Below are 21,457 nucleotides of genomic sequence, written 5' to 3' on the forward strand. Positions count from 1 at the left end.
TTTGGTAGGATAACATACTGTTCTCCAAAATGCCCTCCCCTGGGGTCATTTCAGCTCTTCCCCATACCCATGTAAAGCTTTAAAGAACATCCACCTTTTCACCACTGTGGTGAACTCTCCGTGATTCTGCCCGGCCGTGCAAGCGGAGGGAGGTGAACGACAGGGGAGAACAGCGCGGCCGCTCCACCCCGCCGAACAACCCCTCACGCAGCAGCCCATGCTCCTCCCGCCGAGAGAAGGGAGGGGTAATGAGGACTGGGCGGGGCTTAATGCCTATGACCGCGCTACCCGGACGAGGCGGGGGCGGAGCCTTGGGAGCAGTTAACGGCGGCTGCGAGGGCCAATCAGCTGGCTCGCCAAGTCTCAGTCAGCCAATGAGGAGGCGGAGAGCGGGTGTAGCCAGCGGGTGGGAAGCCGGCCGCTAGGCGAAGTCGGCTGTTTGGTGGCTGAGGCGCCGGGTGAGTCGGGGAGCGGGCCGGGGCGGGAAAGCAGCGAGCTTCCGTAATGACGCGGGCCGTCCCTGTCCCCACCCCCCCCCTCCGAGGGAGACCGGGGGCGCTCAGCCCGCTGGCCAGGAGGCGCCTCCCCACCCCAGCTCCCCCGCAGCGAGCTTTGCTTTGCGTATGGAGACACCCCCAGGTGGAGCCGGAGGGGACCCCGGGAGGCCGTCGGGCCCGCTCCCCCGACCAGGCACCGTCCCTCATGGGTACGTTTTAACCTCTGCCCCAGACACCTACGCGGCCCCCTCGAGGATTGAGCTCCCAGCCCTGGGTTTAGCAGGCCGCTGAGCTGACCCCCCCCGCCGCCGCCGCCGCCAGTCGGTTTTCAGGCAGGAAGCGCTTTCCTATCCGGCAGCCCCAGCGCTGGGCGGCTGCTGGACGTTGAAGTAACGTGGGAGGCGTCCCTAGCGGTGCGTAGGGCGAGAGGAAGCAGGGGGTGAGCCGTTGAGAAACGCAGGTGTGTGCAGAGCGCTTCGTTCGCCTCCGGTGGTATCGTGCGCGGTAAAGTTGCGCCGTGCGCGTGCGCGCTGCGTTGATCTGCGCGTGCTTCCGCTACGCTGTGCTTCAGGAGACCCTAACTACGGTCTGCGTGTGGCTCAAATGCTGCTTATTTGAGCGTTCTGGGTAACAGCAGGGTGGGTTGTGAAAGTGTTTACTGTACTGGCCACGCCAGACGTTGGTTATGGAGTACGAGCTCCTGCCTCTTTCTCCTGTGTCTGGCATTACTGGGAATCTTGAGCAACGTGTTGGCTACAATGGGCTTTTACACACTGGGGGGAAAAAAAAACAACCTGTTGTTTGTCAGTAACGTTGCCTGTTCTGTGTTTTTATTTTTTTGTATTGGATATGGGTTTTGGTATGAAATAAGTAGAATCAGCAGGAGCATGAGTCAAAGACTTCTTCCACGTAAAATTTTCGGCAACCTTGATTAAAACTTGTCTGTCTTAAGATATATGTTTATTGACCTGTTGAGTGGTGTCTTCGTAGGAGAGGTCTTACTGTATAAAATTATAGTGGTGAAAATATGCTTTACTCTCCATAGTTTTATGGAGTTAATATACTTGAGTGCATACGTATCTTTTAGCAAGAAACTGTCCACAACTCAAGGAAAAACATCATCTGTATGAGATTCTTCTTGCTAGTCAATTTAAGATTTCTTATGCTCTTAAAACCTGCTTGAAACCATGCTTAGTAAGGCAGTGGTTTCTGAATGGTGGGCGGAGTCTTGTTGACTACTTGAGGAAGCAGTGATTTGTAACAATGATGTGCAATTTAATGTAAGAGTATCTGAAAAACAGGAAGTAGTAGAGTGAATAATCGCATTTGTCTTACAACCAGAAGCGAAACTGAAAATGTTTAATTGTCCCTTGCTATAGCTTTCAGAAGAACATGGATATGGCTGCAGTTAAGGAACAGGAAACCCAATTGTGCAGTAATTGGTAAGAAACAAATGTCTGTCACTACTAGCCCAAGTGTATTGTTATGTTACAGTGTCTCTATGTAAATTTATAGAAACATGTATCCCATCTCTGAAGACATCTGCAAGCAACAAGTGGTATGTAAACTTCTTTCTAACCCCAAAAAGAATCAAAAATACACATCTATAAAATACTTAGTGTTGTGAGAATTTTTTTCTATGTTTTTCAGGCAGTGACAGTTTACATAAAGTGTCTTAGATGGAAACTTAAGTAGTTTGGTTCTGATGGCTTGATTAAATATATCAAATCCATATGCTTGAGAAATACTGTATATTTACCTCTAACAAACAAGATGCCCTGTTAATACTTGCCTCAGAGCTCTGTTTCAGCAGGTCTGGGGTGACGGGCAGCATCAGCAAGAGTAAAGTAACAAAGTACTAGGCACTTCACCACTATTTAAAACTTGCTGTAACTTTAAGAACATGGGAAGTAATATTAATGGTCTCTTCTCCCACACCCACCTAGAAGAAGCAGAAATCAATTAGAGCTACCAGTTCTCCATCCGAGCACTTTTAAAAAAAATCTTTTTAAAATTAGTTTGAAGAAAGCTGGAAAAAGAGATTCGTATTGTGGATTATTGTAGGTGTGCATTTGTCATGCATACAGAATATCATTGTCCTGCTGTCCCAGCTTATTGGGCTCTTAAGAGCAGATGGCTTGAGAATGAAAGGTTACTGCTCCTCCTCTTGGAAGGGCTGAGTTTTTATATCGTGGCAGGAGAGGTAAAAATAATTGTCTTGTTGGGAGGTGGTGGTTCTCTTCTGTCCCACTGAATATTTTTTCTTTTAAAAGTCATATTTCACCTTTAACTCTTCTCTACTTCCTCTATCAAGCTAATGTAGGTCGAGAATGAGAGTGTCAAGTACTTTGCTTGCACCTGGGCTACCATCTGTGGTTTTTATGGCATGGAGTAGCCTTGCAGGCACACTATTCTGTTCCCCTCCAAGGGTTCTCAGGAATACTTACCCAAAGAGACACTGGAGAAGTCTATACTAGAGAAATAAGTCCATTTCAGATAAGCAATTCTAGCTGTGACATCTGCGTACCTAGAATTGATGTATCAGAATCGACTTCCTTCCCTAGTCAAGGCCAAACCTCAACAGTTTCACTTCAACGTCCCTTGTTTTGTGTGATAGCGTGGAGTACAGGGGTCAACAGGTGAGCCCAGAGAGGTCGATTTTTGCCACATCTTCACCAGACATGCAAAATCGAGCTCTGGAAGACTGACTGTTAGTGTGTTGATCTTCCGGGAAGTATAAACAAGCCCTTAGTCTCATAATAGCCATACCACAGTGGTAACTTAGTGAAGATGCCCCTATTAACATTTGGTATCAGCTGTGATTCCAGGATCTTGATCCATCTTAAATATTCTCCTGAGTGGCGAGCTCTTGGGTTTGCTCTCATCCCCTCTTAAATTTCAGCAGTCCAAATGATGCAGTAACACAGCGTCCATCCCTCTAGGCTTACAGGAAGAGTCTCAATCCTTCTGGGCTTTCCCCAGCTTCCTTCTGCCTGCATGGAACACCACCTACAGGGATGCTGCTCTCAGCCTTCCTCTTGCTCCAGAGATTCCTACTCCTCCCTAACCAGACACCTGGCTTCTGACCTGTCTCTCAGGCCTGCCGGGCTTTCTGCTTCTCAGCCCATCAGAGCCCCATCTCTGCTTTCTTTAGCACTTTCTCTCTAAGGCCCAGGGTCTTTCCCTTAAGCCCAGTTTGGGATCAGCTGACCAGTTGTGAGACATTGTTTGCTTCTCTGTCAAAGTGACAGTGCTTGCAGTGACGCTTCTCGAATAGCTGAATGGATTTTTCTGACCTGTAAATGTGTGTGCACATACCTGAGAACAGAGCAGTAGATTTCTCTAAAGTAATGTAAGGTAAGGATTCCTCACTTTAGAACAGCAGGGAGCTTGCATCTTTTGTTGGTTGAAGCATTGAGCAGTATTGTAGCATAGCTTAAATTTGTCATCTAGATTGGCTGAGTGGAGGGTTGCCCTACTTTTTTATGCTATGGAAAGTGCTCTTTGCAAAGAGCCAATCGCTGGTGTTCCTGACCTGACAGCCTAGGTCTGACAACTCCCTGAGTATGCTGTGTGGCTTTTCTGTTTTCCCCCAAGGAGAAGCTGAACAGTGTTCTGACTTATTTTGATTAATGGAAGATTTTGCGTAATGGTATCAAATAGGAATGCAAAGATTGCCACGCTTGTGGCTGTCGTCTTTACGTATTCGCCACCTTTATTTGCACTCCCAGCATCCCCTGGCTCTAAATAAATGCTCTCTCCCTCTCCGAGCTAGGCACTCTCCCAGTTCTAATTCAATGCCAGAGACTCACCAGACTCGGGAGGAACTACATGTAAAGGCTCCAAGAGCCCCCTGCGGCTGAAGAGCCATGGGTTGGCCACCCCTGCATTTGCTACAACGTAGCGTCCTACTCGCTGGTATTGGCAAACATACTGGACACTGCAGATTGTGGGTATCCAACTTGATGAGTTTGCATATTCTGACTGTGCACAGCATGTAATCCTGGATAGCCTCCTATTTTTTCCGTATATTCAGTTTCGTAAACTCTGAATTCCTGAAGGTTTTCATTGTTTCTACAATTGGTTTGTCCTTTCAGGCAACTCACTTGAATCCTAAATAAGTTTGACGTTGCTTTCAGTGTAATTTGTGGAGTGTAACTTTTTATATCTTTCCCATAGCAAAAAGGACATTCCTGTAGCTAACTTCACCATCCATGAGATCCACTGCAGTAGAAATATTGGTGTATGTCGCTTCTGTAAGGAGTCTCTCCCTAAATCTGAAATGAAAAACCACATTGAATCTGAACATGTGCAGGTAATAAAATAAATTGTACTCTAAAATACCTTATCTCCTTGAAGTGCATTTAATAATTGTTTGGGTTTTTTCCTAGGTTACCTGTAAGTGTAATATGAAGATGGAAAAATGTCACCTAGAGGATCATGAGGTTAGTGTGTGTGTGTGTGCGCGCGTGCGCGCGCGCACGCACTACTGGTACTAGAACCTTACTGTTAATCAGATGATAGCTACTAAGCTAAATGATCTGAGGTCTGCTCTGCCCAGGTTTAATCTGCTTTTTAAAACCATGCTAATCACTGATACGCTTATAAGAGACAGCTTGTATTAGTTGGAAATCAGATGAGGGGAATAAGGGGATTTTGAAATGTGTGGGGCCCTTTGAAAAGGACCCCCGTGTAGCCATGCCGAGCCCGTGTGCGTTCGAAAGCAGTGCTTTCGAAGCGCTGGGGCCGGAAGTGTCCTAATGCTAATGAGGTGCTGAATATTCAATTTACTACCTCACTAGTACTCTTCAAAATGGCTAAAAATTCAAAATGGCCATGCAAACGGCCAAGTGTGGCCACAGCCTCAGTGTTTTGATGCCTTCATTTAACTACCTCCCCCACTGGCCTTTATGCAAGACATAAAAATTTGTTTTGCCTAAATGGTTCTTTTAAAAATAAATTGTGGGGCAGTAAATGAACATTAAGACTCTCTGGCTTTTTCTTATTTACAAACTGCTAACATTGTCAGTGGAACAGGAAAATGGGTTTCAGCTTCAGCATAACCCTCAGTGCAAAGCTATCGCATGGAGTTGGACTAAGTGGCTTATTTCAAAGCTTGCAGTTTTGATCTTGTGATGCTCTGTTGCAGTAACCATCGGGATGGTTGTCTAAAACAAAACCAAAGAAAAACACTTCAGTGTTTTTTAGATCAGTTTTTAGGGATGATATGTTGAAGCTTGTCCCCCCCAATTCAAAGTACATGTAACTTCCACTGTGTCACACTTAAAACCTATTGTGTATAACTATACAGGAGTTTGTATTCTCTATCTTAAACAATTTGCTCTTTTATAAGACTGTCTTCAACTAGAAGCCAATCTCTAAAGAACTGTATTACTCCTGAGAGATGCATTTCCTGTTGAACTGGGTACTTTCTTTGAGTAAGTATAGCATAACTAAAACTGTGCTTGTATCAAGTTATTACTTTTTTTTCCCCCCCACAGGCATCTGTGTGCCCTTTCCGTCCTGCAGTTTGCCAGCACTGTGAAATAGAGCTTGCATTCAATAAACTTCAGGACCATGAGGATTACTGTGGATCTAGGACTGAAACATGTAGTGAGTGTGGCCGCAATGTTATGGTAAAAAATCTGAAAGAACACCCTGAAGTTTGTGGGAAGGAGGTGGAAGAAAAGAGAGTTGGCCAAGCAATGTCCCATTATAACTATGAGGATGAGGCTGCTAATCTGCAAACATTGGAAACCATCCGAAACATTCTGCGATCAGATGACTATGCAGAGTGTTGGCAGAGGGTGTGCAGGCCACAGGCAGGCCGATTTAATAGTGGTTTTGGAGGAGACCAGACTTTGACGAATATTAACAGAAGGAATGTCTCCGCAATGTGGAGAGATCAGAATCGAGGTAAAGTGTGGATAAGGGCAGTAATGATGTCCTACCTTTATTTTTATCTCTAATTTAAAATTAGGTAGTTAAATGGAGAGAGTGTTCCTACATCTGTGTGCTTGGAAATCTTAAATAATTAGAAAACCTGAAATGCAGTGGAGTTAGCATTTGCATATGCTTCAGAATAGAACTTCAGCTATGTAAAATGATTGAGTAGAAGACGAAGTCTGCTGGTAGGACATGAGTACTAGAATGAATCTCTTATCTAGCAGAAGAATTCGGTTTGCAACCAGTCCAATTCTGTCCTTTTATTTAGCAGTCGGCTCTTCTGTGCTGGACTTAAAGGGTTAGTTAAGATGTTTCTGCAATCTTTCATATTCAGTGAGCATTTTTGCAGCAACAGTCTGTGTGTACATAAGTGGGAAGAAAGAAGAGACATTTATATCACCTAAGGCTTTAATCTCCAACTTACCATGGTTAAGGTCCTCTTTCTCAAAGACGCACTTCCCATGAACCTATGTTCTGCTCAAGGGCATGCAAAAGATGTGGCATTGCTTGAGACTGAATTATGGTATTTTACTTTAAGATTGCCTTGGTTGTAGACCTAACATCAGTTATTAGATTCATTCAATAAAAGATAAATGACCATTTCCAAATTGGAAAGAACCTCTGGAAGTGGTCTGCTTAATAGTGATCATATTTGGAAGGAAATGAATTTGCCCCCTGGCTTCCCCATGTATACTTAAGCACAACAAATTAAGCCTGCATCATATGGTGAGTTGAGACTGAATACCAGTTTAATTTCTTAACTGTGGGAGCCTGGGGACCTTTCTTGGGTTTCAGTCCTGCAGTGTGATGTAATGCTGGGGCTCTGACAAGCTTCCTGTGCTGGGGGAGGAAAGGAGATGACTTCTGGGAGGGGAGGGGAGGGGAAGGACCTGTTGAGCAGGAAGAGCTGCCACCATGATGAGCATCAGACTGCTGTGGAGCTGCTGCCTAGAGCTCTTTTCTCTGCCCTCTGACTTATTTTTGCTGGTCAGGTAGGAAGAGGCAGCAGCAGCAGCAGCAGGAGCTGCTATTGTCTGGGGAACTGCAGAGCAACCAGAAGGGAAGAGGTGAAGCAATATCACAGAGGAGGAGGAAGAATGCTAAGATGAAACCCTGTTCCCCTGCCCCCCCATCGAAGCAGCCACCCGAGAACCCTTGATTTAAAAAATGTAGATATGAGATTCTTCAAGAGCAACCTCTTGACTACATGTAATCAGTAGTAGAAGTTGGGCCGGATGGTTTGATAAATTGCTCTGTTCTGTTTGTTCTCTGTAAATCACCTGGCACTGGCCACTGTTGGAAGACTGGTTCCTTGTCTAGATGGACCATTGATCTGACCCAGTGTGGCTATGTTCTTCAGCTGTAAAGAAATGCCTACGTTCGCTCCAGAAACTGGACTGGAGCATCTTTTCCAGGACACCCAGTGGTGAAGATGGAGTGCTCATGCAATTTCCCTGTTAACCACAGGTTGACATCTGTGCCTTCAATATTTTGCAGTGAGCCCTTCTTCAAAAAATTAATAGCAACCTCTCATGCTCAAAAGAGGAACTTGATTAAAGAGCTTTCAGCGTTAAAACCTGCATGCTGAACTAGTTAAGAGTGGAGCTGGCATGAAAATCATGCACTTGTGACATGCCTCCACAAGAGTGGAAATGCTTTTCTTCAGACTGTGGGCTTTCCCAGCACAGGTCATGGATCCAAAATATTTCCAAAGATCTCTGTTTACACTAGTTCCCCCGCAATAGATAGCGATGATCAGTCACACCCACTGCAAGTATTTGCCATTCGGACAACCGTAGAGGTACGAGAGTACAGGAGTGCTTTCCGTCAGTGTACTAAAATTTGTGCTTCTGGGTCTCCTAACCTGTATGCAGAAATGGGTCTGTGAGCATGAGATTGAGTTGGTCTCGTGGAAAGACACTTGCTTCATAGTGCAGTTACTTTTGTTTTTACCACTTAACACTGGTACAAGGAATCTGTCTGTGGATATTCTCTTTGGGGAAGCTGGTTTGTCTTGAGGCCTTTGAAAAAGACTTTCTCTGCTGGAGAACCTCTGTGCCTTAAATATTCAGTCTGTTCTGGTATGGCTATGATCTGAAGAAGTGGGTCTGTCTCACAAAAGCTCATCACCTAATTAATCTTTTTTAGTCTTTAAAGTGCTAGTGGACTGCCTTTTTTGTTTTTATAGTACATAGACTAGCATGGCTATCTCTGTTGCTTTTGAACAGAGGGGGAAAAGATTTTGGACCTTTATCTTGTTCCCATTGGAGCTTAGCAGCTATGATAGATTTTAGAAAATACCAGCATACGACTCTTGAAGCAGTGAGACTTGTGTAGTTTATTAATTGGAGAACTGTTGCTTTAGCAAATGAGTATTAATTGGATCCTCCAGTTAAACTGAATGAAGCCCTTGGAAAGATGCATTTTTGGAAACAAGGTATGTGGTTTTTGAACCATGGAGAGTCAACAGTTGAAGACCAGCTATGATGGATTTGAACAACAATTAAAAAATCGGGCACCTCGTTCCTAGTGTTTTAGATTTGAACTAAGCAATCTATTAAAATATTGTCTAAATTCACTATAGGGTTAAGAGTTTTAAAATTGGACTGGATTTTTTTTTTTTTTTAAGATGCCAGGTTTAGTTTCATAGGTTTAAAACTTTGCATGTCTTGACTTAAACCCTTGTTCTCTGGGTGGAACACAAGTCATCTACACATCATCTCCACTTCACTCTGCCTCGAGACAAAACTTCTGTCTGACTCCTAGCGTACCCCCAGTTGTTGTCCTTCAATCTCGGTAGAGGTTGTCCGAGGTCTTCCTTGCTGGTTCCATGTGAGAGCTTGATGGACTATGCTGGATGGTGTGTGTGTTTTTGAGTGTGGCACAGCCATCCCTGCTTTCTTCTCTTGATTTGAATGTCAAGCAGTCCTTGTCCTACCCTGTTCCAAAGCTCCTCATTCGAGACAGTCTTGTCATCTGATGTGAAGGATGTACCTCAGGCATCTGTTCATCAATGTCTGTAGCTTGTGATTTGAGGACTTTTTAGTACACCAGGTCTCTCAACCCTACAAGAGTACACTCTTCACATTTTGTATTGAAGATTAGCAGTTTTGTCTTTGCAGATATTATTTGTGAACTCAATATAAGACAGACTCTTGAACGCAGCTGTTACTCTCCATATCCTGGCATTGATATCCTTGTCTGTTCCTCCGTCTCTGCCCACAGTACTCCCCAAGTAGGTGAACTGCTCCACATCTTCCAGGTCATCCCCTTCCAAGATGGTGATCTTGTTGGACTGGTTGATCTTCATTGTCTTGGTCTTTCCCTTGTTAATGGTCACTCCAGTTACTGGTAGTCATTTGCATGTCTGATCATAAAATTGCTATTTTATTGTTTAAATGGAATAGGGAATGACTTAAATACAACCTAATGTACAAGCAGCGTGTCTAGAAATGCCTTGGAATGTTAGCTGCTACATAAATCCCCTATGAAACAAATCAAATATTTGGAACTCCTATTCGGCTTATCTAACTGCTTTGGCACATGCGTTTCCTGGGAGTTAATAACTGACTTGTATTTAATGCTCTTCAGAACATCCCCCACCAGCCCACTTCTCCCACGTGCCCCGCCCCCCATTCATCCTTTGGAAATGTCCTGTACCTCGTAGAGGTATGTTGTGAGTCATTGGCCAAATTATCTCCTCCCCAGGGGTGTAGGAAACTCCCAGTGAACATACTGTGGGATAACAAAATTGTGCCGTGTTAAGATTTGTCTAAAAACCTCCTAGCAAATTGCTATACTAACTTACAAAATAAAGACCATTATTAGAACCCCACTGATTAGTGTGCTGAAATCTCCATGTGGGTGCAGAGATCAGTGCATGTAACTGTCATTGCCAGCATTGAGGCTGAACGTGCCTTTCTGAAAGATTTATTTTAGAAATTTCACTTTTATATAGGTGTAATCCCATTAACCTCTATGAGAGTGAGATGTTTGCATCAGTAGGTGAATAGGAGTCGGTGGTAGACTGAAAACATAAGACCTATTATGGGTTCATAGACCTTTAAGACTAGAAGGAACCATGCTGCATCATTGTGGCCTGCTGCATGTCAGATGTCCTAGAACCACTTCCAGTAGTTGTATCAAGCTTTAATTTGTGATTGAACTAGAATTTATTTTTTAGGTGTTCTGTGGTGCTTTTAGAGACTGCAAGGGATGGAAAAACATCATGTCCTTTAGGAAGTTGCTTTAAATTTTAAGATTTGTGTGGCTAGTAAAAGAAACAAGTTCCCCCTCCTCTCAGGCTAGATTGAGGGGGGGGGTGGGAAATGAAGAAAAGGGCAAGGATTTCATCCCAAAAGATAAGTCATGAAGTGTCTTTGAGTCTCTCACTACTTCTTTTAAAACAAGAGTGCTGTGTTTGGGGCCAAGTTCTGCCCTCGTTTGCTTATATGGAAACTTCTGTGTATTTAGTCTGTTGTTGTAACATTTAGTCAAATGTTAATTACTTTTATCAACTGCTTAAAGCTTCTGATTTTAATTTGTTTCAGAGGATGAGCTGGACTGGCAGAGGAATATAAACATGGAATCCTCTCTTTATGGAGAGCCAAATTCCAATTTAGATTATATGTTAGCTCTTAGCCTGCAACGTGAGAATAATCCCCGCAACAACATTGCGTCTGAAATTCACAGTGATTTCTGGAAGAACTTCTATTCCAAAGAATCTAAGCCATTGGAGCATCTTACCGAAACAAACAAATCGGGTAATTTCTCCCATGACCCTTTGTCTATTAATGTTTCAGATCAACTAAAAAGTAAGTTAGGGAGCTGGTGGGGACAGGGGATGAGTGGGATTTGATCTTACTGGTGATCAGAGGTGACTCTGAGGACTAGCTCCTTGATTTATTTTGAGTTTTGGTAGCATTTTGCTACTTTTGTAAATTGTTTTAGATATCTTTGGTATCTGATGCAGAAGTTCTCTGTAAATAAGAAGAAATGCCTTCCCTATTCTTGGAGTCTTGTCTTCCTTTCTGAAAATCTTCAGCATCCTAAATGTTCAATTGTATTAGCTTGAAAAACAGCAATGTATATACATAGTCTATTTAAGATATGTGTTTTGTAGTGAGATTTATTATTGATTCTGTTTACAATATGTTGGTGGAGATAGGAGTACAGCATATTAACATGGGAAGATGTATGACTTGTTTTCAAAACAATATACTAGCAGATTCAACTTGATGTAGTTCTGCCAGCTCTTTAAAAACACCTCCCCTGCCCCCCTCAAAACAAAAACAAAAAAACTACCTTTTTTCCTGCTGGTTCTGAGATACAGTAACAACTGAGTCAGTGATGTTATGTTTCATTCTTAAATATGCTAAAGAGGGCTAATACAGGAGCATTAAAATGCCAGATTATTTAAAGAAACTCTGTTTACACTGTGTAACATACATAGGCAGGCAGATGAGTTTTTTTTTTTTTTTTTTTTTTTTTTTTATCTCAGAGTGGTGTTTTTTGGGCCTTATTGGTTTCAAAGTGGTAGGAAAAAATTGCCCTTCTCCCCCGCCCCTCCAACTGGGAAAGCAGAATCATAGAAGGCTAGGGCTGGAAGGGACCTTGAGAGGTCATAGAGTCCAGCTGCCTGCCCTCATGGGTTGATGACTTGCTATAATCCCTCCTCTGGTGCAGAATAGAATGATTCCGTGGATGAGAAATTCTGAAGACAAGATGATTAGTCTGAAACTTTTTTTTATGGTAGGGAGTCTAATCTTTTTTTCTTACCTCACAGATGGAATCATGTTGCCATGTGAATTTTGTGAGGCACTCTACCCTGAAGAAGACTTGATTCTTCATGAGGTTTGGTATTTCTGTATTATTATGAGAATAACTTAATCAGTCATTCTAAAAGCACTTTGCAAAGGAAGTAAGGACCAGTATCCCCATTTTTATAGGTGTGTATGCAGGAGACTTCCTGAAATAAATGCTTGCATTTTTTTAGTACAAGTTTCATTTAGAAACTGGTATAGTAGGAACACACTCCAGCAATGCTAATAGGAAGCTATGTCTGTATAGCCTTTCAAAGCCTAGTATTCAGTAGGGAAGTCTTAATACAAAACTTTCCGCAGAACATTGTTCTCTATTCCTTGCATTTAGCTTTGTTGGTGCTAAGTGAAATGCTATCAGTTAAATATACATGGGGGTGGGGTGGGAATACATAGTTTTTGAATTTGAACAGATATTTAACTTATTGTCCATTAAAGGAAGTTGTGCATATCTGCAGTGGAACATAATTTGATGGCTATACAAAGTATGAAGAGGAGATAGAGGATCTGCCTTACTCTGACATGGCTAAGTATAACTAACTCCTTCTTTTCATTGTTGCCCATGTAACAGACAGGCTGTAACCCAGCAAGCATCTGTGCTTCATTGAGTAAAAGAAGTTGCTCTCCAACTCAACAACAAGAGCACATCAGTCATGCTAAAGATTTGTTAGACCAACTGCACAGTCGCAGATCTTCATACCCCCTGCAGCAACAAGCTGTACTGACAGAAGGGAGCATTATCATTCCATGTGAATTCTGTGGTGTGCAGTTAGAAGAGGAAATACTCTTCCACCATCAGGTACAAATGCTGTTTGTAGGATGGAATTTGACACACAGCAAATCTGATGTCTTAGCAGTAAATATTGAAACCGTGGTAAGGCTCAGAGTTACAGTTGGGATTGCGGATGCCAGGAATTCACTTGTATTTTGAATCCATCCTCTCTCAAGCACAGGGGTTGTGATATGTATCCCAAGATGGTGGAACATACTGGGGCTTGTATTTAAAGGAACAGTTGTGTATGTACTTAAAAAAAGAGCAAAGAGCATTAAAATAAGAGCATAAATCCTCACATTCCAGGAGCTCCTGGCTGCCTTCACTCCTTTCTGTGATACTTGCCCTGTGTCAACACCACTTTTCTCCTAAGAGTGAGGCCAAATAATTCTCAGAACCAGAATGTTCAGGTTCTTGACTTTTTTTTTTCCCCCTCCCATTGTGTTCTTCTGAAGTATTCACAAGAAAGCTACTCTTTCCCTGTACAAACCTGAACTCCTAATGTTTTCATTGTCTGAAACTTTCCTGATCTCTCTGAAGCAGAACTTCTTGAAGGGGAAGGTGCAATTGCACATGGTTCATTTGAGTTTAGCATCTGACCTAAATTCAGATAGTGTTCGCTGACTTGTTCTGACCTTGGGGGGGGGGGGGTGTGTGTGTGTGTGTGTGTGTGTTTAATTACTGTTCAGTGGAAAAACTGCCAAACAGCTGACATTTTGCAATAATCGGACATTGTTGCAAGTTTTCCTGTCACAGCAGGGTTAGCTCTAATGAGCTGTAGACTGTCAGAGGGGTAATAAAGACTTAAGTTTGCAGTCTTACTTAGACCTTCCTCTGCTTTGTTAGGCAAGTGAAACTTACCCAGTAAATCTCTCTCTGAAATTTGTATGACCTTGTTCTGATACTTAACTCATGTCGGCATCATGGCTTTCAGCTTGTTGAAATCAGGAGTACTATGCTTTGTGTGTGAGGCACATTAGGAACACTAATTCCCTCTGGCAGTTTATTTTCCTTGAAGAAAGGCCAGTGCCATCCATATGAAAAGATGAAATGTCTTAACTTTTATTTAAATAGTGCCACAAATAGACAAAATGCATCCTCCATGGAACCTGCTCTGTGAAGGGCTTAGCTTAATGCAGATCAGGCCAAGCCTAGAGCAGGAGTTGGGGGCAGGCAGGAGTGAGGACCTTCATAGATGTAAGGTTGGGACTGAGTGGCCAATTACCCTGTAGGTGGGATGGACCCAGCTGGAATGGGTAATATAATAGGAAAGCTTTAAAACTGAGAAGGAACAAAGGGCAAGTCAGAGAATGGTTGGAAGATGAGATCAAACTTGCAGTCATATCTTCCTCATTCTGTATGTTGAAGGTCTGGCATACAGAAGGCAATGGAGACATCGTTGTGGATTTGAGAAGGGAGGAATTTAGTCAACTGGAGAATGCATGAACCAAGATCCAAATAGGATGGCTTTGTAGTATCCAAGTATGATGAACACTGTGCAGTGCAAAATGATGGTGAGGGGAGCATTTGGTTCTGGTAGTAATCTAGATCAGTCCTGTGTTAATTTTTAGAACTACAGAAGACGGTAGTTTTACCTCTCGGCCATGGGTAAAATTTAAAGAACTTCTGTAACCGACCTCCTTGCTTTATAGCATGTGTTCCATAGCAGTGGGTGTTTGTGTATCTTGGATCATTGGTGGCTGAGGATTTCCACGTCAGGTTGGGAGTTTTCGTGGGTGTGGGGGCTTTTGCAGGGTTCTTTCTGGAAGTTGGATATTAGGAGAGCATTGTATCCAATATTTTACCATAGCATGCAGCCTGGGGCTCTTTCAGAAGGTCTTCAGTGGCTATGATAGAGCCACTGTTAAGACCAGCTTTCTTAGCCTGGGGTTTTCAACTTTAAAAGGGCACTCTTCCATTTAAAATCCTCACCTCTTACTTACTTATGCTCCAGTTTGTGTGTGAGACAGCCCTTAATACAGTTTCCCTTCTTAACAAAGGCCTTTCACATAGCAGCAGCAGGAGAGAGACTCAGTATCCTGAGGAAGGAAGAGAGTGTAAAACTTAAGGCAAGTGGCACAGACATTCAAGGCAGGAGTAGCAGTTGGCCTTTTAAGCTACATTGATTCCGTTCAATATTCCATCTGACTTGACTGCTGATGGGGTGCAAGATTGCCTTATGTGCGAGTTACTTGCTCATCAGCTTCTGGTTTGGAGGGATCATCTCCAGGGATGACAGGCAAACGGTGGTCTGGACAGACAGAATCTCTCACGTGTGGTAACTTAAGCTGAGCCTGCTTTTCCATAGGGGGGTCAACTAGAAACTAGTTCTGGGCTGTCCTTGGACAAATGACGTGGCAGTGAAGATGTGAGCCTTCTGTCATCCAGGCAGTCTACTTCTTTCTCCAAACAAATCCTTACTTCCCTTGGGCAGTTGAGGGAAGATGTCCCCTGCAAAGTTTTCACAAGAATTAAGTACAGAAACAATCTCTCTCGCCCTAGGACCAGTGTGACTCACGCCCAGCCACTGTCAGCCCAGTGGAGGGATCACCGTCATGGCAATCATTGCCCCCCAAAGACAACTTGGAGAGATCCATATCGCCAGAAGTTAGGAGACGCATTAGGCATCAAGGTATTGGTGAAGTATGGACCTCTAACCTGTGCGTCTTTCGGTTCATGTTTTTCAAGATCATTTCCTCCAGCTGCCAAAACCGGTGAATAACACACATCTAATTTAGATAGACTAGAACATCACAACTCCAACTTTACATCCTTGTTCTGTTTAAAGGTGGCAGAATTTGCAACATGCATTTAAACATGCCTTACTAAATCATAAACATGGAGCCCAGCACAAACAAAACACAAATTTGTAATCACTAAGCTCTGTGGCAACAGTGGACATTGACAAATCTAATTATAATCGGTGTATGTTGCTCCCTTCATCCACAACTATTGCAGTTGTGGGGAAAGGAATGCTGGGTGAGCTTTGAACGTCTCGCCTCACCAGTTTTTTATTGGACCCTTAGGCTCAAATTATGTATCTACTTGCATGCAGAGTTCAGTGACAATAGAACTTGTACACGGGCAGGGGTCTGAAACTTGCAGCTCCAGAGCCACAGCTGGCTCCTTAATGACTTTTGTGGCTCCTGATGCTATAACTGCAAAATAAAAAAAAAAAATTTTGGATATATGGTGAATGTCTAAAAGACCAACAATGAACAACTCTATCTAAATAGCAAATTCATGATCCCAAAATGTTGGATAACTCCCCATTAATAGGTGCAGTGCATTGTGGGATATGATGCTGTATCTTTGTTTTGCTCGTGTTGCTAGAAAAGTCTTGATTTTGAAAGAAGAGAGTGTGCCCTTCCTGCTGTGAAGGGCAACAGACATTTTAAGAACTGAAATTGAATGCGTAGTAAAATTGGCATAATTAAAGTGGGTTTGGGAGTAAAAATTGAAAATAGTAGTACAAAACACTAAGTAAAATGTTCACAAGCTTTACATATTTCCTCACATCTTGCTGTAAACATGCATTATGTTACAAATCATTCAGTGTGTACTGTTTTTAAAACAGGTTATAAAAAGTCTGGTTTGACATGGCTTATTAAGGCCTGTCTCCTATTCACCTGCATTGTGGCTCTTGAACTATTGAGTGTTTATCAAATTTAAAAAAAAAAAAAAGGCTTTTCTTGCTCTTTTGGTTCCTGGTCCCTGTACATGTGGAACCTGACCTCAAATTTTTGCTAAACTGCAGAAACTCACAGAAAAGGAACTCTTCTCATCTATGTATTAACTTAAATTGCTGAAAGGAAATGGACCAGTTTAAAATTGTGTAAACTCTTGTCCTAACTTCCTTCATTGTGGACAGATACCTCTGCTTTTCCTAAAGTACTGCAGCACTGACCTAAACATAGTCACGGTACCATGTTCTGCCTACCATTTTAAAAGCTATTACAACTTGAACCTCTCTGGTTCGGTGCCGTACTTGAGAATTTGCTGAACCACAGCAGGTTGTCTAGTAGCATTACCGCCATTTCCGCTCTTTACTGGGCCTTTAGGGGTAAATTAGAGCTAAATAAGAGCACCGAACAGCGAGAGCCAGGACTGGTAGCTATCAACAAACCTTATGGGACTGTAAGCCAGTTGGCCCTACCCATGGTAACTGGACATGTGACTGGCTAAAATCATGCCAGATCTTGGATGCTAGGGAGGTTCAAGCTGTACAAAAAATGCTTTTCTAACGGGGTGTGACTTTTTGCCTCTTGTCTTGATCCATGTTCCTTACTTTATTCCAAGTATGCTCTGTTTTACCCTGACTTCCCTTGTAGGGGAAATTTCCGCTCGGTACCTAGAGGATGTCGGTCAGCAGAGGCTCACTCGTGCTGTACGAGGGGACCGACCATGGAGTAACTTGGCCACTGCTAGAAGCTTACCAGTGACCTCTCTTGGCGCTGTTAATGCTACCGCTGCTCTGACTCAAAAAGGGAAGTCCATCAACTTAGACAGGAAAGAGGAAGGACTGAGAAGCAGAGGCACAGCTGAATCTGGAACAGGCTCTGTGCCTCACCCTGTGAGCTACATGCCTAGTTTCCCAAGGACATCTCCAGGACGACCAAGGTAGTTCTCCACTCGGCATGAGGGTGGAAAGAGAATTTTTAGCTCTAAGTGATTCCTTATGGACAATTGGTCCATTCTGATCTGGCCTTGTTACAGCGAGGGTGAGGAAATGCTACGGGGCCTGGTTCTGCTAATGTCAGCAACCAAAGCTTGATGGTGGTAGCAGGAGGAGGAGGGAAGATAATTCTGCAGCTACTGGCGCACTCCTCGCCTCACTGGGCCCTGCTGGGGTTAGCTGCACTCAATCTGATCAGTTGGGGTCTCTTTGTCTTGGTGCAAGTTTAACTAATAACACGTCTTCCAGGGGACTGTTTAGGGCACCTGTTCGTGCGTGTCTTTTCAAAACACGCACACTTTCCTTTTTTCAAGGAAGGGAATCCAGTAGTTGGAGGAAACATCTTCCCCCCCCGCCTCCAATCATAGTATTGTTCTAGGGTTGCCACTAGTTTAGAAATAAGTCCCCTGTCTAACCGCTACATCCATTGCTAGTTGATGCAGCTTCCAGTGTATGCATAGGCAAAAGCTCTGTGGATTTTGCACATTTAGTATCAAAATAACATGAGTCTAGCCTTGGATCCTAAGATGCAGCAGCTTGTGATGCAGGCAAAGGATCTGAGTGTTTTGGAGGGGGTTCATGATGAAACTCCATGTCCCAAAGGACTGTGCTAGTCTTCTTTTTTTTTTTAAAGCCACTCATGTGAGCTGTGATTCTGTAGAACTGCTTTGTCTAACAGCACTCACTTTCTTCTGCAGTGTGAGAAATGAAGCAGGCAGAAATCCTAGAGTGGCAAATATTCCTGTCAACTTCAAAAACAGGAGCACCAAGGTAGGTTTCAGAACTCTGCCCTGTACTGGATGGCCTCAGGTCTGCATTTCAATGGCTGATGAAAACATTGGGTCTATTTTTTTTGTAGTGTCTTCTGAACAGCATCCAGCACAACCTCAAATCCCTGTGGAACTGTCATGCAACACAGGCAGTTGCTAGTGACAACTGCATGTGTGCCTGTCCCCAGTAGAGAGCACTCACTGTGTTTTGTCCTCACTCTTCTGCATTGACAAAGAACCACTCTTCCTATTGCAGTCGTCCTCAAACTTCATTATACCCATCTGATAAGACCACTCTGCTACACTACCTCCAGGAAGCCTTTCCCCATTTCCCCTGGCAGGGTGGCTGCCAAAGTCCAGGGACTTGAGCCCCAAGTGGGGGGTTCTGTAACCTGAGCCCTATTGCCCAGGACTCCTACCCTTGGCTCAGTCCCAGGGTCCAGTAAGTCTAACCCCAGTCCAGGTGACACCATTTAAAATGGGTCCCAATCCCCAGATTGAAACTTCTGTACCATTGCTTTGGTGCTGACGTAGAATAACTTCAGATTACTGCATGTCCTTTTTTAGTTTTAGGACTTAGTGCTGTCTCCTTTGTTCCTTGATAAAGGCCAAGAGAAGCAGACAGAACACTGCTGTGTTTCACCTTGTTTGTTTTGAAATGAGACACTGCACTTACTGTTTCCTCCTTACACAGGCAAAATCCCAGAGACCACCGGCTGGCCATCCTGAAGAAGAATAATTGATCTTTTTATGAAGCGCATCTTTAGCACTTGAAGTTCTCTTACTATGCACTCTAGTACTTATTTATCCCTGTGCAACTACTGGCTGTATTGCCACCATCAAGGGGAACTTTCTATTAAAACTTGTAGGTGATGAATTTTAATTGTTTTTAAAGTTTGAGAATAGCCCATCGTATAGCTGCTGTACAGAAATGGGAGTAATTTTATACTGCTGCTTTTATTTGGGTAATCTAAGCTGTTAGTGTCTAAGTCAGTACTCAGAGGGCCAACTTGCTTTTATCTCACCTGCTCGTTTGTGTGAGGAAGGGTTTTGTTTTTGCGTGCTAGGTTGTGGCTCAGCAGCAGCCAGCACAAGTAATCTGTTGCATCGTAGCTGAAGTAAACGAATGTATCCATGCAGCAAACTTGTGAAACAAAATGGTCAGAACTACAGTGGAGGAAGAGCCTGCTTTAGTAAGTCCCAGTAGAGGTCAGTACTCTTCTGACTTGTTCAGACTCCTCCATAGTGGATTGCAGAATGTAGTTCGCTGCAGTGAGCAGGTAATGTAAATTATCTTCACAGATGTTTGGGACCAGGGATGAATTTTGTGGCTTGGCTTTAAACCTAGTCTCTCTTCAGATGTTTAACTTGCTGCTGTTGGCAATAACTGTGCATTAACTATTTCCTTCTGCAGACAGGACGTTTCCTCCAAGCATTCTATCTTGTCATGCTTGTCCTGGCCAGCAGCAGGGAGGTCATATTGTAATTTTTATGGCAGTTCTGTGTCTGTGTATGAAATACTGGCAGTTCCCAGTATTCCTCAAGGCATCCATGGATGAGTGATTCATTTTGGGGGGTGGGGGGCTTTAGTCGCCAAGGCTTCTATTCTTGAACTCCTCTTTTGCTGTATGGGATCCCTTTTTAAATTCCTTATAATAAAATTTGTATCTACTGACTTGCCTTGAAAGTTGTGTTCTATAAAGAAAGCACTCCAGGCAGACACTGGAAAGTGACTTTTTTCTGTCAGTCAGAGTTGGTTTCAGAAATTCCAGCTCAGCCCGTTATTACTAAGCTGAAGAGTATCATGGCTCAAAGGGTATGCTTCTGTTGCAATCAAATCTGCACATGGCCCCTAACAGGATGCAGGGGAAAAGAGGAGCTATTGTAATTGTAGCTTAGACAGTTGAGCTCAGGCTGGAGTGAAAACTGTAGGATGTTGTGAAGGTGGATAGCCCAAGTCTAAATCTCTACATTGCAGTTAAACAGCCCTGGAGCCAGGTGCTGTGGGTACCTAATGGCAGTGTAGACATAATCTTTGGCATGACTCTTAACTCTGCAAAGTGGGCATAGGCTCAAACTCCATCTCTGACTGCCAGCCCCCTTTGCTCCTCTGCACCCAGTTTTTCCCCCACAAGGTTTTAGTCACAATGCAGCCAGAGGAGGCTAGCATAGCCTCTGCAGCAAGAGAGAACTAAAGCTGTGGATCAAAGCGAATACAAGAAGGATAAATGGAAAGTTGACAAATCAGCAGTGAGCTATACCCACCTTGAACTTGGGAATTCCTCATTTCCTCCTGAGGTAACCTGTGGGGCTTGGTTTGGTAGGAAGAGGAGTGGAGACTAGGAAAGCCTAATGCGAAGGACTGGGCAATCATCCTCAATGTGAACTAACTACATTGTACTAGTAAAACAAAGTTACACTTGCCTCGAAACAGTAACAAGAAGAGACAAGTGGCAAAGTAGGACATTGAAGAGCTGACTCTTGTGAGGTAACTTTGCTCTTCCGGTGTACCTGAACTATGCACCACTTGAGGAGTAGAATAGCTTCTGTTAATTACTGGCACAGAGAACAGTAGAGAAAGCTACTTAATTTCAGATTAGCTGGGTGAGATTCACAGCTGGAAGAAGAGTGGAACTTCCAGGGCAAGTAACCTCCAAGCTGGACAACCTGTACAAGAATGCAGGTAGGTTTACTTGCTGGGCTTTGGAGTGGACAGTTAAAGTGAACGGTAGTGAGCTCTTGATGACATTAACTGCAAGCCTGTCAAAGAACTTCCCTGTCTCCAACCAGAAAAAAACCTGGCACTTTGCTTACATTAAGAGCAAGGGCCTTAAATCTAATGTGCCTGCCAGCCAGCCAGCCAGCCGGCTGCATTATTGCTTTGTAGGAACAAACACTTTCATTACTGAGTGGAGGAGATAGGAAGGAACCCTGCTAGGCTCACGTTTCCAAGGGGAGCGGGGGTAGACAGCTAGATG

General features: G+C 43.5%; 1 protein-coding gene across 4 annotated transcripts; it reads left to right on the plus strand.

Annotated features, from left to right (window-relative positions):
• Positions 1–404: 404 nt before the first annotated feature.
• On the plus strand, positions 405–20,111 carry TRAFD1 (TRAF-type zinc finger domain containing 1). 4 transcript variants are annotated; one of them, XM_075012870.1, is made up of 12 exons: positions 405–458; positions 1,877–1,939; positions 4,677–4,812; positions 4,889–4,942; positions 5,999–6,413; positions 10,994–11,206; positions 12,229–12,296; positions 12,834–13,061; positions 15,537–15,666; positions 17,366–17,654; positions 18,408–18,480; positions 19,174–20,111. In XM_075012870.1, the coding sequence occupies exons 2-12, from the start codon at positions 1,890–1,892 to the stop codon at positions 19,216–19,218; spliced, it is 1,701 nt and encodes a 566-aa protein (XP_074868971.1). In that variant the 5' UTR covers positions 405–458; positions 1,877–1,889; the 3' UTR covers positions 19,219–20,111. The 4 variants fall into 4 exon arrangements, with proteins under 4 accessions (XP_074868971.1, XP_074868969.1, XP_074868972.1 ...); XM_075012868.1 differs by lacking the exon at positions 405–458 and adding an exon at positions 526–706; XM_075012871.1 differs by lacking the exon at positions 405–458 and adding an exon at positions 526–706 and having other exon boundaries at positions 5,999–6,110.
• Positions 20,112–21,457: the final 1,346 nt, after the last annotated feature.

This window comes from Carettochelys insculpta, chromosome 18 (genome assembly GCF_033958435.1).
Source record: "Carettochelys insculpta isolate YL-2023 chromosome 18, ASM3395843v1, whole genome shotgun sequence".
Taxonomy (NCBI): domain Eukaryota; kingdom Metazoa; phylum Chordata; order Testudines; family Carettochelyidae; genus Carettochelys; species Carettochelys insculpta.

What these genes read in the sequence shown, in the direction of transcription:
- TRAFD1 (XM_075012868.1), top strand. Translation starts at nt 624, where the DNA reads ATGGAGACACCCCCAGGTGGAGCCGGAGGGGACCCCGGGAGGCCGTCG. An exon ending in AAATACTCTTCCACCATCAG is followed by an intron (nt 13,062 to 15,536) that starts GTACAAATGCTG and finishes CTCTCGCCCTAG; the next exon opens with GACCAGTGTGACTCACGCCC. An exon ending in TCAAAAACAGGAGCACCAAG is followed by an intron (nt 18,481 to 19,173) that starts GTAGGTTTCAGA and finishes CTCCTTACACAG; the next exon opens with GCAAAATCCCAGAGACCACC.